This window comes from Diabrotica undecimpunctata, unplaced genomic scaffold, assembly GCF_040954645.1.
Source record: "Diabrotica undecimpunctata isolate CICGRU unplaced genomic scaffold, icDiaUnde3 ctg00003185.1, whole genome shotgun sequence".
In the NCBI taxonomy this organism is placed as follows: domain Eukaryota; kingdom Metazoa; phylum Arthropoda; class Insecta; order Coleoptera; family Chrysomelidae; genus Diabrotica; species Diabrotica undecimpunctata.
In genome coordinates this window covers 41-15,583 of record NW_027314382.1, presented here as the reverse complement: position 1 = coordinate 15,583, position 15,543 = coordinate 41, and the positions used below count along the sequence as shown (strand labels likewise).

General features: G+C 34.3%; 1 protein-coding gene across 1 annotated transcript; it reads left to right on the top strand.

Annotated features, from left to right (window-relative positions):
- Positions 1 to 664: 664 nt before the first annotated feature.
- LOC140432193 (bridge-like lipid transfer protein family member 3B) lies at positions 665 to 15,336 on the top strand (the record flags this gene model as incomplete). Its single annotated transcript, XM_072520017.1, has 7 exons — positions 665 to 813; positions 3,392 to 3,578; positions 12,385 to 12,477; positions 13,762 to 13,943; positions 14,045 to 14,341; positions 14,605 to 14,973; positions 15,180 to 15,336. Coding segments are annotated over 7 exons (1,434 nt in total), but the record flags the coding sequence as incomplete, so codon positions are not given.
- Positions 15,337 to 15,543: the final 207 nt, after the last annotated feature.

The following is a 15,543-nucleotide window of genomic DNA, read 5'->3' as shown; positions in this document are numbered from 1 at the left end:
ACGCGCTATCTCAGAGTTACCAAATACACATCCAACAGTGGGTGAAGACGAATAATATATTTTTAAGCGGAACTGCACGTACCAGTTTCCTCAACTATCACTAAGGATAGGCTGACGTCACGTTGCCATGGCAACCGTGAACGCTGATGCAGATGGATTTTGCATTTCAAAAATTATATTCACCTCTTCCTGAATCCTATTATACACGGCTAGTGACACAGGTCAGGACTTGACCGTCAAGTACGTACCGCCAATAAAGCTAGTTGTCTTTTTTAATTTTTAGATTAATTAAAAGAGAATAAATAATTGATTTCAGAATTTAGATATAATAATGTTGTTTTCATTTTTTATTTATTTGTCTCAATTTAATTATATTTTTTTGGTGAACCTCACCTTCACCTACTTCACCTGGCCGGCCGCCGCTGTCTATAATAGCGAATCACCGAGAAAAATCGTAATTAGAATATGTTGTGGAATGACTCTGGTTAACAATTCAACCAATTAAGTGACTTGATTTGTCTTTGCCGATATACAGATACTGTAAACAGTGTAAATCCTATCATTTCGGTAAAATTTAAAACGACAACATTTATTGCACACTCTACTCTAATTAAGATTGTTGTATTATATGTATTATTTATATTGTATATATTAATAATTTTAGGTAACAGAAAACATTGGTTGAAATACAACACGAGCTTTGTGCCACACTCATTATGGCAAGAACAGGCGCTGAATTCATTCAAGACCAAACTCTTAAATTTGATCGATCAACACAAACCACTACATACTCCTTTAAATCGTCCAATGAAGGTAAGATGTTAGCATTTTTAACTAATGTTTGACGGTTTGATTTCCATTCCGGAAATCGTTTTCAAAAAAGATTATTTTAAAAAATTCTGGGAAAATGTATAACCAAAAGGTGGAGGCCAAATGATGGCTTCTTAGTCTCGATCTTGTGAGAAATATAGGATATAAGGAAGGGGTTATCTGAAAGGGGAAAATGTATACCAGGTAGGCCATAAATTTTTACACTTTTGAAACCATCTTGAAAAACAAATGTAGTAGCTAAATGTTTATTTAAAAGAACAAATACAAATGGTCCAGGTGTCCATCATCTCTCCTTTAATATTCTTTAAACCTGTTCCTTACATTTTGAAAACTGTACGATATAAAGTGTTGGGTATGTTAGCTATTTATTGACGAATGTTCTTTAATTTTGGTATTATTGGTATTTACGTAGATTTGACTTTTAAGCAAACCCCATAAAAAGAAATCCCCCGTAATTAGTTTCAGGCTGTGATGAGGCCATGGGATATCTCTTCTCTGCGAGATCAGTTTATTAGGGAACGTTTACTTACCCACGGCTAGATTCTCGTTGGATGTATGGGAGATTCTGCATTTTCATCATCATCATCAACTAGCCTCCACTGCTGAACATAGGCCTCTCTCATGCTTTTCCACTTAGTCCGATTTTGCGCCATCTGAATCCAATTTGTAGCCACTCTTTTTATGTCATCTGTCCATCTCGTTGGGGGTCGACCTCTATTTCTGTTAGTTTGTATTGGGGATCTCCATTCCAAAATTCTTTTTTTCCACCGGTCATCAACTGATCCTGCTACACGACCTGCCCAGTTCCACTTTAGTGTTGTTATCCTTTCAATAACGTCTGCTACTCCTGATCTTTTGCGTATAGTAGAATTGGGTATTCTATCACGTAGAGAAATCCCTAACATTATTCTCTCCATTGCCCTTTCCGCAACTTGTAGTTTACTCACTGTTGTTCTTGTGAGTGTTGGGGTTTCTGCGCCGTAGGTCATCACTGGCAAAATACACTGATTAAATACTTTTCTTTTCAGACACATTGGAATCTTAGACCTAAAAATATCCTTCATCTTTCCAAATGCAGCCCAAGCGAGGTTTATTCTTCTTTTCAGCTCGATTGTTTGGTTGAAAGGACTTATTCTGATCTCATGGCCCAAGTATTTATAGGAGTCAACTGGCTCAATATCTTTGTATTCTACCGAGATGGACTAAATTTGTCATAAAGTGTGTTTTTGAAAAATTTATTTTAAGACCAACTCTTTTTGTGGCAGTACGGAGTTCTTGGAGCATTATCTGTGCCTGATCAAAGCTGTCTGCAATAAGAACGATATCATCTGCAAATTTAAGGTTATTTAAAAATTTTCCATCTACATTGATGCCCTTTTCGTTCCCATCTATTGTTTTACAAACGTATTCTAGCAAAGTTGTAAATAATTTAGGAGACATGTTTTCTCCTTGCCGAACGTCACTTTCAATACGAAAGGTCCCAGTATCTTCATTAAGTCTTACACAGGCTCTAGCATGCTGATAGATGTATCTGATGAGGGATATGTATCGGTGATCTATTCTACATTGTGTTAGATCTTGGAGCATTTCACTTTGATTGACCGTATCAAATGCTTTTTCAAATTTGACAAAGACAAGTATCAGGGGTCTATTATATTCAATGGTTTTCTTCAATCAACGACCTACATTCTGTATTTTACTACATACAAATTATTTTTTGTAATCCTCAAAATACTACAACTGGGGTTAATAAAGTGACCTTTTACCTGAAACAGAAGCCGTATTTATAGTAAAAAATAGAAGGATCTGGGGAACCTGGTCTCACAGTCCAGACTATTCGACGGCCTTCTAAAGTCAGGTTAGGACTTGTAAGCAAGAATTGTAAGAATATTCTTGAAAATTAACAAGTCACACAATTACCGCGTACAGTTTAAAAAAAGTACGGGCCGATTATGCCATTTCAAAATATGTCCATCCAAACTGTACCTTTGGGAGAATGAAAAGGTCATTGGTGCTCTAATTTAGGGTTTTAATCTTCAATTTAGTTGCATGCACATATACATACATATACATTTAAGCGCAAGTCGACTCACTCAAAGAAGAAAATATTGTCAAAGTTGTCGGACCGCTCGAAAATTGTATCGATGAATGAATTTCTTAAAATTAAATCATTTTCGTTTAATTCTTGCTCCAACTGTATTCTAAAGGGATGCAGTTTTAGTCAAATTTCAATATTCGATAAAAATACGTTCGGTATCGACAAAGCATCTAAATTCTTACCTGTGGATATCCTCGAGTCATCTCTTACAGAAATTTGGACTTAATTTGGTAACTCCTTAGTCCTAATTAGATAATCTAAATAATATAATTAAAAAGTACAATTCCTTCATAGATTTTAATCCAAATTACTTTGAGAAAAAAAGTACGTGGCGCTTAACGTGTTAAAGACAATTACAATTACACGAACAAAAGTAATTGTAATTATGAATTATTTTTTATATTGAAATTACCCAGCTCTGCTCATTGTACTACTTTGATTGTCATGAATCATATATTGCAGAATCCAGATAGCACACCTCAAAGTCCAGAATCAAAACCACAACCAAACAGCGATCCACGAAATAAGAAAAAAATTGAAGCTAAAATAGCTAAACTTATGACAAGTTGTATAGTGTTGAGGATAGAGGATTTTACAATATACAAAGTGTCTTCTTCCCAGAAAAAAGGACTGAAAGAATTCATTTTTGGTACGTAAATTCATTTTTTATGTATGCTTAAATAAACATTTTAAACTTTCTAATCCTCAAAGCCTACTTTCTTTTATAATTTAACCATTTACGATATGCTTTTATAAAAAAAATAACATGTATCTATAAATGTTTATAACTAATATAATTGTTATTATATGTATTTGCTTTATTTGGCTGTCTTTAACATTAAAAATGGTCTTTAAGTGTTATAACATATTCCTTGCATTGATCTGGTAAGATCTTTTGTTGACAATTCTATCTTTAAAATTAGCATCCAAGAGCCTGAAATTATCAGAAATAATAGAGTTATCTTAATATTATAAATAAGTCTCGAAATTCATGTAAAAATAAGTATAAAAGTTACATATAGAGTGAAAAATTTGAATAAAACATGGGTACAATAGCTGCCGGTAAGAAATAAAGGCATTAGTAAAAGGCAGAACAAAACGACGGTAACAATTGTTATCAAAACTTGGAGTTAAGATATAGTTTCTGAGAGAAAAAGTCTGAGACCTTAGTCCAACAAATGTAAGAAGGCGGTCACCAAACCTCAAACCTTCTGACATACAAGTCCCGTCATATTACTTTCTTATCTTCTCTATTGTATTGGGAACTAGTTGTAGTGTACTTTACGTACGTATCTAGTTCTATCAAATCAAATTTGGTCCATTCAATAAAAAGTGGTCCGGGTAACTGTAATATTTGCACGCAAAATGTCTAGCTGGGTGCAAAGTTTTTCCAACAAAGAGCAGATAGGTATATGTGCCTACCCTTGAAGTGCGCCACATTCACATTGGGTATCGCACACAGCAGATAAAAGTCGATGTTGGTTTTACACTTAAACACTATGACCCTTAGACCATTGAGAGTTTCCACATATGATAGAAAAGGTCATCACCAGGTGAGATTTCTTCCCGAGGATCTAGATGTTGAGGAATAGCTTCTTTTATTTGCTAAAACCAGTTCTTTCTGGTAGATCTTGGGTCAGTTGAATTTTCAACGGATGCGACGCACAATTCGCCAAGTTGTGGTTTGTGAAAGTCCGAGTTCATGTGAGCGAAGTGAAGTGTACTGCCTCGGATTCTCCTGCACACTCTCACGAACTGCGGTGATGTTTCGGCAGATCTTGCGTTTCATCGACGTATAGGTGTTGGTTGGTTGTTTACTGAACCAGTGGACTATCCACCACATTGCGAATAGTCCTCTTTACGTAGAGAAGAGAGTACAAAAGATAGTGTTTTCAAGGGTAAATTGTAGATGCATTGTCGGAATAAAAGGTTATTCCTAACATCGTTCAATAGCTTCTAGTAAGCTTGGATTTACAGTTCACCTAATTCGCCATTAAAGAGAAGTTTCCCGATTTTTCGTTGTTTCATATAGATATCGCTACTCAGGCATGTTATGATACTATAACGGCCAAAAAGAGCACTTATTTCAGTTTAAGCTATCACAAGTGTTCCTGGTGAGAGGTGAATACTTCGAAACACGTGTATTTGCACGCGCTGTTGTTCACTATACTCATCATGGTGATTTGGCAAAACAGGCTGAATAAATAACAGCAAGTTGACAGCTTCAACAATACGGCCGCTACCAACGGTCAAAGTTATGAACTCCCTATCATCATCATCCAGCCTCAAGAGTCCACTGCTGAACATAGACCTCTTCCTCATGTTTCCAACCCCGTCTATCTTGCGCCGCTCTCATCCAGTTTTTTTTGAGTCTTCTTAAATCGTCAGTCCATCTTGTAGGTGGTCTACCGACGCTTCTCTTGTTTTCCCTTGGCCTCCATTCCAATAACCTCTTTGTCCATCGCTCATCTGTCATTCTGGCTATGTGTCCTGCCCATCTCCATTTTAGTCTGGCTATCTTCTCGATGATGTCAGTCACTCCGGTTCTTCTCCTGATGTCTTCGTTGGTTATTCTGTCTCGCAGAGTTATTCCTAACATGGACCGCTCCATTCTTCTCTGCGTGACTTTCAGTTTGGTAGCTGCTGCTTTTGTTAAGGTAAGTGTTTCTGCTCCGTACGTCAAGACTGGGAGGACGCACTGATCAAATACCTTTCTCTTTAGGCATGTGGGCAGCTCACTTTTAAAAGTTTCTCTGTTTTCCAAATGCTGCCCACCCAAGGCCGATTCTTCTCTTCAGTTCATGGGTCTGGTTATCCCTGCCAATCATAATTTCATGTCCCAGGTATTTATATCTATCTACGAGTTCTATTTCTTTCCCACCAATACTGATGTTCTGGTTGGGTACCAAATTGGTCATGATTTTTGTTTTCGAGATATTTATATTTAAACCTACACTTTCTGTAGCCACAACGAGTTCCTGTACCATATATATCTTCTTCTTCTTCTTCTTCTTATATTATATATACCCCTCCCTATATATACTCCCTATATATTGCACCCAAAAGATCTCTGGGATAAACGAATTGAATAAGATTTAAACCAATTAATGGATCGATTTGAAATTTTGATGGTTTGTTAAGCACCATAAGACCCATTTTTGTACGCAATATGAAAGGTGTAGTGTATCAATATCGTAGTATATCAAAATGGTGTGTGTAACATGTCTATATTGTACGAAATTTAACTTTCCTACTTTTTTCACAGAAAATTTTTTCTCATAAACCAATACTTTTCGATATAAATGAGAAAATGTTTGGAAAAGCGTAGTTTTCGCCCATTTAAAAAAGAGTTGTAAAAAGAAATATGTTATTTACAAGATTATCTCATTAATGTCTTAGATATGAGCAATAAAATTGCAATACAAATATCTTTATACCCATTCCAGGTTCTCAGTTATTGTCCTATTAATATTTAATTCATACGCGTTTTTTTATATTTTTTTGTTTCTGAAGTGGTTAATTATTTTTATTTTATTCAATAGCTCAGCATAAAAGGAAGGATAAATGTTATTATACAGGTATCTATTCCTAAAGACCAGGTAGTTTGAAGTAAGAGTAGTTAAAAATGCATACTGCTTTTAGAAAGTGAATGGTTTGATCATTATCGTTTCTAATTACCTAAGAAATTTAACACTTGTATCAGTTTACATTTTACCAAAAATCCTGCAGCACCCTATCATTATTGATGGCATAAATATATACTTAACACATAATCACACATTTTTTATTCTATGCATAGGTTAAACTTTTTAGGTAATTTAATTGATCATCGTAAAGATAATAAAAGGTTATGTTAATCGTTTACCTGTATCACATATATTTGTGTTATCATACTCTTGTTGAATATAAAAATATCCTTCAATCACTTTATATTACTATTTTCATTTTGAGTTATCTACTTATAATTTAATCCAGGTGGCGGAGCTCTAATATAAATACTAAAACATACCCAGGGAAAGATTGGCACAGAGATCATCAATTCCTTGCTGTCCAATTACGTGTAAAATTAGACAAACCCAAGACATCTAAATAAGTTACCAACCTATGGGACTTCAAATATAATGACAGCTTTGAAATAACAGCTACATATTGACACACTTAAATCAGTAGAACAACCAAATGACATTGATTCTCTTGGATAAAGACAAGATCTGTTATAACAAATATAGCAACATAACAAAGAAACACTAAGAGTAAGCCCAATAAGAGTTGGATCTCCTAGAACACATGGTGTAAAATCAAAACCCAAAAAATCTTAAATCCCAAGGGCTCAAAACACCTGAAGCACGCTCAGAATAGAGGTTAGTAAAGAAATACAGCTGTGATGTAGGAACGAACAAAATGAATATCTAAATGATCTGTGCAACACAATCGAATAGCATACACATAAAAACGAAGCAGATATATGCAGATATAACAAAATAAAACTAATTACTTGTAACTTTTCTTCAATATTCTTAGCGATATGACGAGAAGATGGCACTCTGATAACCGATAAAATACAGAAAGGAAAGAATACTGTGAAAATTTAATGAAAGATAACACAGCTCCGGGAACTCATTTGCAACTTGAATACCTAGAACTGGAACCACCGATAATGAGAGAAGTTGGCTGCTGCACTAAGAAAGCTGAAAACTCACAAATTTCTAGCAGCAGAAAACATTGTCACCGAAATGATTGCAGCGATTGGGGATGCAGGCACTGATGTTTTCCATAAAATAGTTCACCTAATCCGGAGCAACCTATCTGGAGCACCCTATCCACAAAAAAGACCCGAAAGACTTATGCCAAAAAAATCGCACCATAGAGCTCATTTTACGTGCCAGCAAAGTGATACTGTAGATTATATCAGAATGTCTCAATCAAATATTACATCATACCTGGCAGAGAAGGTATTTAGCACTAGAGAACATATTTTAAACATAAAACAAATTTTAGAAAAGCCAGGAATTCAACATACCAACTTATTTATACTGTATTGACTACACCAAAGCGTTCGACTGCGTGCGTTTGCAGTAACTATGAAACATCCTCGAAGAAAAGGGTATGCCCCATCATTTGATATACCTAATAAAAAATCTGTACGACAATAATCCCGGCCAGATTAAGGTGGAAAGTGAAATTACTGAGTATTTTCCTGACAGCAAGGGTGTGCGACAGATGTGAACATTGAGCTCCCCAGCTCTTTAATATATACGGCAAGTGGATTATGAGGCATGCTTTAAGAAACTGGGAAGTAGGAATCGCCATCAATGGCACCAAAATTAATAAACTTTGGTACGCTGATCATACCACCTTCATCGCTGCATCTAAAGAAGAACTAGAAGAACTCATACAACGAGTTACAGAAAAAAGTTTGGAAGTCGGTTTACTGATTAATAAACAGAAAACCAAAATAATGGTAGTAATCAAATAATTTAAATATAAAGAAAATCTATAACATTGAAATGATTAACACTTTCAACTTCTCTGGGCTCCTTAATAACAAACTAAGGGGGTGCAGTGAATAAATTAGAAGAATTGTACTGTCCAAATAAGCCATGACAAAACTTACAAAGATTTGGAAAAACTCTGAGATAGCGCGTCGAATAGTTAAAAGCCTGGTATTTCCGATATTTCTATACACATTTGAATTAAAACAAATAGAAAAACAGAAAAGAGTATCTTTAACTGAGAAAAAAATTAATTTATCAATCCTCCAACAGATATATGTAAAGAAGAGGATACATACCGTAGTAGATTAAAATATTGCCACGCTTTTCGGCCACTTGGGGCCTGGTCCATGGGAAAAGAAGTCGAGGAAGATCGCCAACGAGATATACGGATTTTATTACGGAACTCTTAGGTAAAACTATACCAGAATCAATAAAAATAACAGAAGATGGAGGCTTATTGAAACTAACAGTACAAGAGATTTTATGAAATCACGATGCTTGAAAACAAGCTACCGACTAGGAAGAAGAAAAAGAATTTTAATTTTTCTTAATTATTTTATACCACGCGTCAAAAAATATTTACCATAAAAGCATCTTTGTCGTTTAGCACTTAACCTTCTCTCCCTCTTTTTGTGCATGGAATTTTCTTCAAAATTTTATCACCATGTGCACTTCCATAATAGATCGATTCCAATATTTTTTACACCGCCTACCATCTGCAACCATAAAATATTCTGATGATACCTCTTTAGTTGAAATGATATCGTGTTCTATATATGTGGGAATCATGTTTCTTTTCATGTGCTTTTTGGACGTTGTGCTAAGGTATTGAGCTACATGTATAATTGTTTTAAGATAAGGTGAGAAGTTTTAATATTTTTCAGGGACATTTTAATATAAAAAATTAAATAAAAATCGAGAATTTATTTAAGGATTTTGGTATTATATATATATTTTTTTTAGTATTGAACAACTAAATGAAAGAGGAAACTGGCTAAAGCAGTTTTGAATGAGCTTTTAGAGCGTTAACCAACTTTAAATTAGCAATTTAAATATGATATATATTTTTGAACACACAATTTTGCTCTAAATGGTTTCACTGTTTTCACTCTTTCTTCTGTAATGGGCTTTGTTGTTTCGTCTGTCCAAGTAATAAAAGATTTATTATCTGGAAATCTATTTGTGAAGTCCATACTAGGTGTATTATTACTTTATTATTTTACCTTATGCTCTTTGTGGTGTATGATATTAATGTATATGTATGAGTGTTGCTTGTGGTTAGTACAATTAAACCTATAGTTAAGATTAATATTATTAGAAAACTTAATATTAAACTTATTTTGGGGTTGAACTTTCGTTACATTGATCTTTTGACTTTGTCCCTGAAGTCTTCATCAGTGTACTCAGCCCCCAGATGACTTTACTAGTAGACTGTTCACTATACTACTGCTGTTTATCATCGAGACGGTCAGACCAATAGAATAATTCAAAATAGCACCTAACATTTAATTCGATTTCTTAAGGTGCCTATCTTCTGATACCAGAAGACCGCCAACATCAGGCGATGTTGGCGGTCACATTGACCCATCTTATTCTACTCACAGTAGCTCGAAATAGATCAATTGTCGTTAGACCAGTCCATTTCCTAAGATTACGATATTATACCAAGTGTTAAATAAGTAAACTAGAAAGAGGCCTAAATTCCGCACAAAGTTGTTCAAGTACTTTTTTTTTATTTTTTCAAATAAAGGGTGGGGGAGAGTGGAAAAGTATTTGTGGATAAATACCTATAACTTTGGTTTGGCTCAACCGATTTTAACGAAATTAGTGTCATTAGAAAGAGTGTGGATGATTTAATTTACATTTACTATAAAACAATTGCATTTAGTTTTAATTATCATGGGTAGAGGGTACTTTCGACTAGAAAAAATTAAAATTTGTTTTTCTTCAAAACGTTTAATGGAAATACCTATTTATTGTAAATTATAATGGAACTGGATTAAATTCGTAACAAAATGGCGCAAACCGCATGTTAATAGCTTTTGTCGAACTCGAGATATGAATAAAAACGCATAAAGATAAGTAAGTATAGTATTGACTCACCCTGTATTATAAATTAAATTAAAGTCAGTAGGTACTTTCAATTTTTTTTATAGCAGACGAATCTTAATATTGATACCTATTTTGACCATTGTTATTTCATATGATTAAAAATAGTTTTTTCGAAACTAAGTAGGCTACGACAATGAATTTGACGGGGAGTTCATATTGTTTATTTATCGACAGCAGGCAAAACATTGTTAAGAAGTGTTATATTATAATTCGAATTGAAGATTGCACTTTTTTCAATACTCTGAGATAGCGCGTATATTAGTAATTAATTATCAGTACTAATAATTCGTGATGAGTAAATCAAATGCAGAATTGTATGATATGATTGGAGTTTATTTCGAATGTCACCAAAACGCCGCTATTGCACTAATTTCGTTAAAATCGGTTGATCCAAACCAAAGTTATAGGTATTTATCCACAAATACTTTCCCACTCTCCCCCAACATTTATTTGAAAAAATAAAAAAAAGTACTTGAACAACTTTGTGCAGAATTTAGGCCTCTTTCTAGTTTACTTATTTAACACTTGGTATAATTGGGCATATTTCCCAAAAAACTGGTTTTGAAAGTTTTCTTCACAGGTTACGCCCCCTAGCGGTTAACCCAGAAACTTGAAAGTTATTTCCAGCGATTTCTCTTGGCCACTTTTACTAAGGCATTTTTTCTCCTAAAGTTATAACATGAATAGTTTCTGATATATAGTCGAGAGTTCGGCTTATTGGACCACCCGGTACATACTACGATTTAAGTATGTCATCTTAACATTTAATAATTTTAAAAACTTTTTGCACAAATATGTTGTAAAAAACTTACCTGTGCGCATTAGCTAATCTCCATGCCATTAATATTGCCATGTACATCTCCGATGTGTATGTCCATATGTAAAGGATGATTTACGTAAGATTTGTGTCTTTAGAGCATATTTTATTTCATTTTTGGACGTCAAGCGAAGAATTTAAATGAAATGGTAGCTTAAAAATAGTATAGGTCTAAAAAGGTGTAAGTATATATTATCTTATTGGCAACAGTACTCATTTTGTATTCTGATTACGTATACAAACAACAACAACGTTCATGGAGCTGATGTCGATGATATTTGCATCGGAGTGGTTGATACCAGCAGAAATAAGTTAACGGCACCATAACTTAATAAATTCCCTTCCACAAGCCACAAGCGCTGGCCTTTTAAAATATTATTATACTATATTTTCGTCTTAATATTGTTCTCTACCCATTCGTAACGGAAACTATACAGTTTCCGTAGATAAAATAGAACGTAACTACTTCGGAAAACTTTGGCCTTCCATTTCTCCTCGTTTCGTCACGACCCACGCGTCCTGATGATCTAAAACGTAATATTTAACGTGAAATATGACATTTAACGTCAAACGTGACTTTTAACGTCAAATGTCACATTCTACGTACTCTGAGATAGCGCGTATCACATTTCATGTCAAATGTTACATTTCACATATAATATCACGTTAAATGTTACGTTTAACAGTATCAGTGTGCTCGTATCGTGGCAGAGCGATGCCTTTTTACTTGGTTACAAGTAAAACGTCTAGGTACTAGCTTAGCTTATTAGATCAATACATTAGTCTAGATCTAGATTCAACTCGGAATAATAAATTAACAGTTTTTTTATTATTTATTGTAAACCCAATACTGCATGTCTATTACATTAGAACTTTGGTTAATTTATGGATAATATTTACATTGTAAGTTTTGTTTTTTTATTATTCTGAGTTACTTTAATTACATATGAAACACAATTATTTGAAATAATTACACCAACATTGCCCATTTAACTAGAACGTAGTTGAAAATACATGTTCTTTTTTTTCAGGTGACCGAACACAATTATCTCTTCCAGTAGACTCCAACATGGTTCACGCAGAATTTACGTATTACTACTATCCAAGCGATGTACCTTTTCCTTGTAAGTATTATAACGTGTATCCTAAATCTGTTGGTCATTGGTCAATATACTCTTTAGTTAGTCTTTATATTTGTTGTTTAGAAACAAAAGAATGAAAGTTTATTGTTTCGGCATGAAATATATAATCTCTATTTTACTCCATCTTTTCCTTTTTATCACAATGTCACATTCAATCATTTTTGTACTTCTTCTGTTATCCTCCCGTCTTGCAATATGTCCCGCAAACTCCCACTTTATTTATTTTATATTTGACTAATTTCGTACCCAATATTTTCTTATTTGTTCATAAAAAGAATGTTTTTGTTCAAAAAGGATTATAAGTGGTGACGAAACACGGATATATTATTATGGCGTCTAAACCAAAGTGCAATCATCCATAAAAAAGTTACCAGAAGAGACAAGACAGAAAAAAACAAGTCATCATCAAAATGAATGGTTTTGCTGACTGTTTTCTTCTCTTTCATGGCGTGTTACAACATGAGGTCTTGCCTAGAAGGACGTACATGCAATAAAAACATTATTTTGAAGTTAAGCGCTGTTTAGTGTAGTCCAGGACGCCGCCTGACTGACGTTAGTGCGGGATTCGTTCCTCGTAGTCCCAGCGATAGTTCCCGAGATATTTTAAAACGCCCTCTCGTCGCCGAGTCTACGCCGCACTCCTACCTGCTAAACCAGACTCTCCTTTGTCATCCAGCGATCAGGAAGCGGAATGGCCGCTGTAAGACCGAGCACGGTTAGCAAGGAGCTCCTTTTTTTTGGTCAAAAAAACTTTGAGCTCCTAGTACGCCTAGAACTCACTTTCACTCAACTATTCACTCAACTTACGGCAACTTTGCTCATTGATCTTTCTGATCAGATTGCAATGTAAAAGACACCTCTTAAGGGATGTGTTATTAATAAAAACAAAAAAAAACAGGATATTTCTCTCTTCTGGTCTGCCCACCTCTGTAAAACTAATTATAGAAATTTTGTTTCCAGAAGATAGAGGTATTTCCAGCCGTCCCTACGTAATTCAGAGGTACACAGTGGTGTCTATTTTCTGTCATCTCAAGTAGATGACGCTGCGTAGCAATACAATTCTATTAAGTGGAAAATTTGTTTAAAGCTCCTGCCTTTGGCAGGTGTGTAAACGAAGACAGACAGAGAAAAAGACGAGTTCCAAGGCTGCATATTCTGGTGTAGAATATCAAAAATTGTTTCCATTTTAATAGCAAAAAATGTTTCTTCATTTTTTTTGGAACAACAACATATTTAACAAATTCTAATTTTTTTTTTAATTTTTAGTACCTCCTCCGAAGTTTTACGTCCAACTTAATCCCATTTCTGTGATGTTTGACGTGGATACCTGTCTATGGATTAACTCTTTTGGTTTGAATCTCTTCCAGTCGTTAACTAGTGCCAAAACTGAAGTACCAGTATCGACTTATACGTACATGGATATTAAAATTGAAGCAATTCTTCCAAGAGTAAGCATCTCATAACCTAACAACGATTACAACACCTTTAACGCGTTCTTAAAAATTGTTTTAATAAATAATTATTTCATATTTTTTATTTCTCATTTCAGATAAATTTTGAAAGTCCATTAGAGCATCCTAATCAAAAGGATAGACCAAAATGTTTAAGTTTCCAAGTGACGAGAGCAACTATAACTAATATCAGAAGTTTGGAGCAATCTTCCAGAGCCGACTTGGCAAAATGCGTGGATTCTTTCCATATGGGCTCATTATTTTTCGGATCGGAATTTCCATCCCAACAGAACGATTTTTATGTCGTGACTCAGAAGTTTATCGATCACATATCAACTGTGGATAATATTAGAAATATGCCTTCACAAATCGACTCCTCGATTTCGGACGATTGGGTAAGTCTTCACATTTAAAGTTTTAGCAAATGTGTTTACTGATATGTTACTGATTTGGTTATATTTTTACACTGAAATACCTAAATCCACTGTACTTTTTAATAAGTACCTTCTGATACTAGTCTTTACAACACATACCCTACACGTTCTTTTATGCTTAGTTACCTGATTTCTTCCATTCTCTTTCCACATATATCTGCAATAAAATAAACAAATAATAATGTTAGGTTAGAATATTTAAAAATTGTAATTGAATATTTTAGATGGCGAATTTTAGTAGAGAAATGTTGTGGACCGACGCCAAGGATGTATGGTGCATAAGTCTCGATCCTGTTTGGGCTGATTTTAATGGCGCCAGAGCCATAGGAATTGCTAAATCGGTTCCGTTTTTGGACGCTTTGCCGGTTACCATTTGGTTACATACTCACATGGATCCCAATTCAACTGTCAAACCAACTGGTGACTGTCAAGAAAATTCCCAAGCGGATGCAGATATTCATTCTCTAGTTTATATCACTAATCTAGTTAGTATTCAAATCAATCATTACCAGTATTTGTTTCTGTTAAGATTAGCGGAAGATGCGGCACTTTTGGCTACTTATCTGGCTATAGATGCTGAGAGAATATTAAAGGTTTGTAGCTTTATTAATATTATAGGAATCTGGATATATAATTTGATAGATCCTTCTGCAATGAGCACTCTTGCTACTGACTGACTTGTATCTTAATATTTCGTTAATTTGGATCTACTTAGATGTATATCTCTGTAAAATTCTAGATAATTACTCTTTATGTTTTCTTCTCTTTCTTAGTTATTCAACCGACTTTATATTTTTAGGTTGAAAGCAATAGTACCATAGCAATGGGAGTACTCATACCTCAATTGGAAGTAACATTTGTAATGCCATCGAATTCTCCCGGAAAAGAATCATCAGGAGGTGACATTGAGTCAGTTGTACCAGACACGTCGAGTTTAGCAGATGATATTTTTATCGGTAAGTGTAAATGTTTTAATTTTATATGCAAATGTATAAACTGTATATAAACTTCGAGATATAATTCACACATTACTAAGCCATATTTAGAGTAACTGATTAAATAATAAAAATCCTGATGAACTACAAAAATATAATCCCTTATAGTGCATTAGAGTCTGTTACAGATCCGGCTTATACAACACTTCATCTTTGTTTCTTCATTCT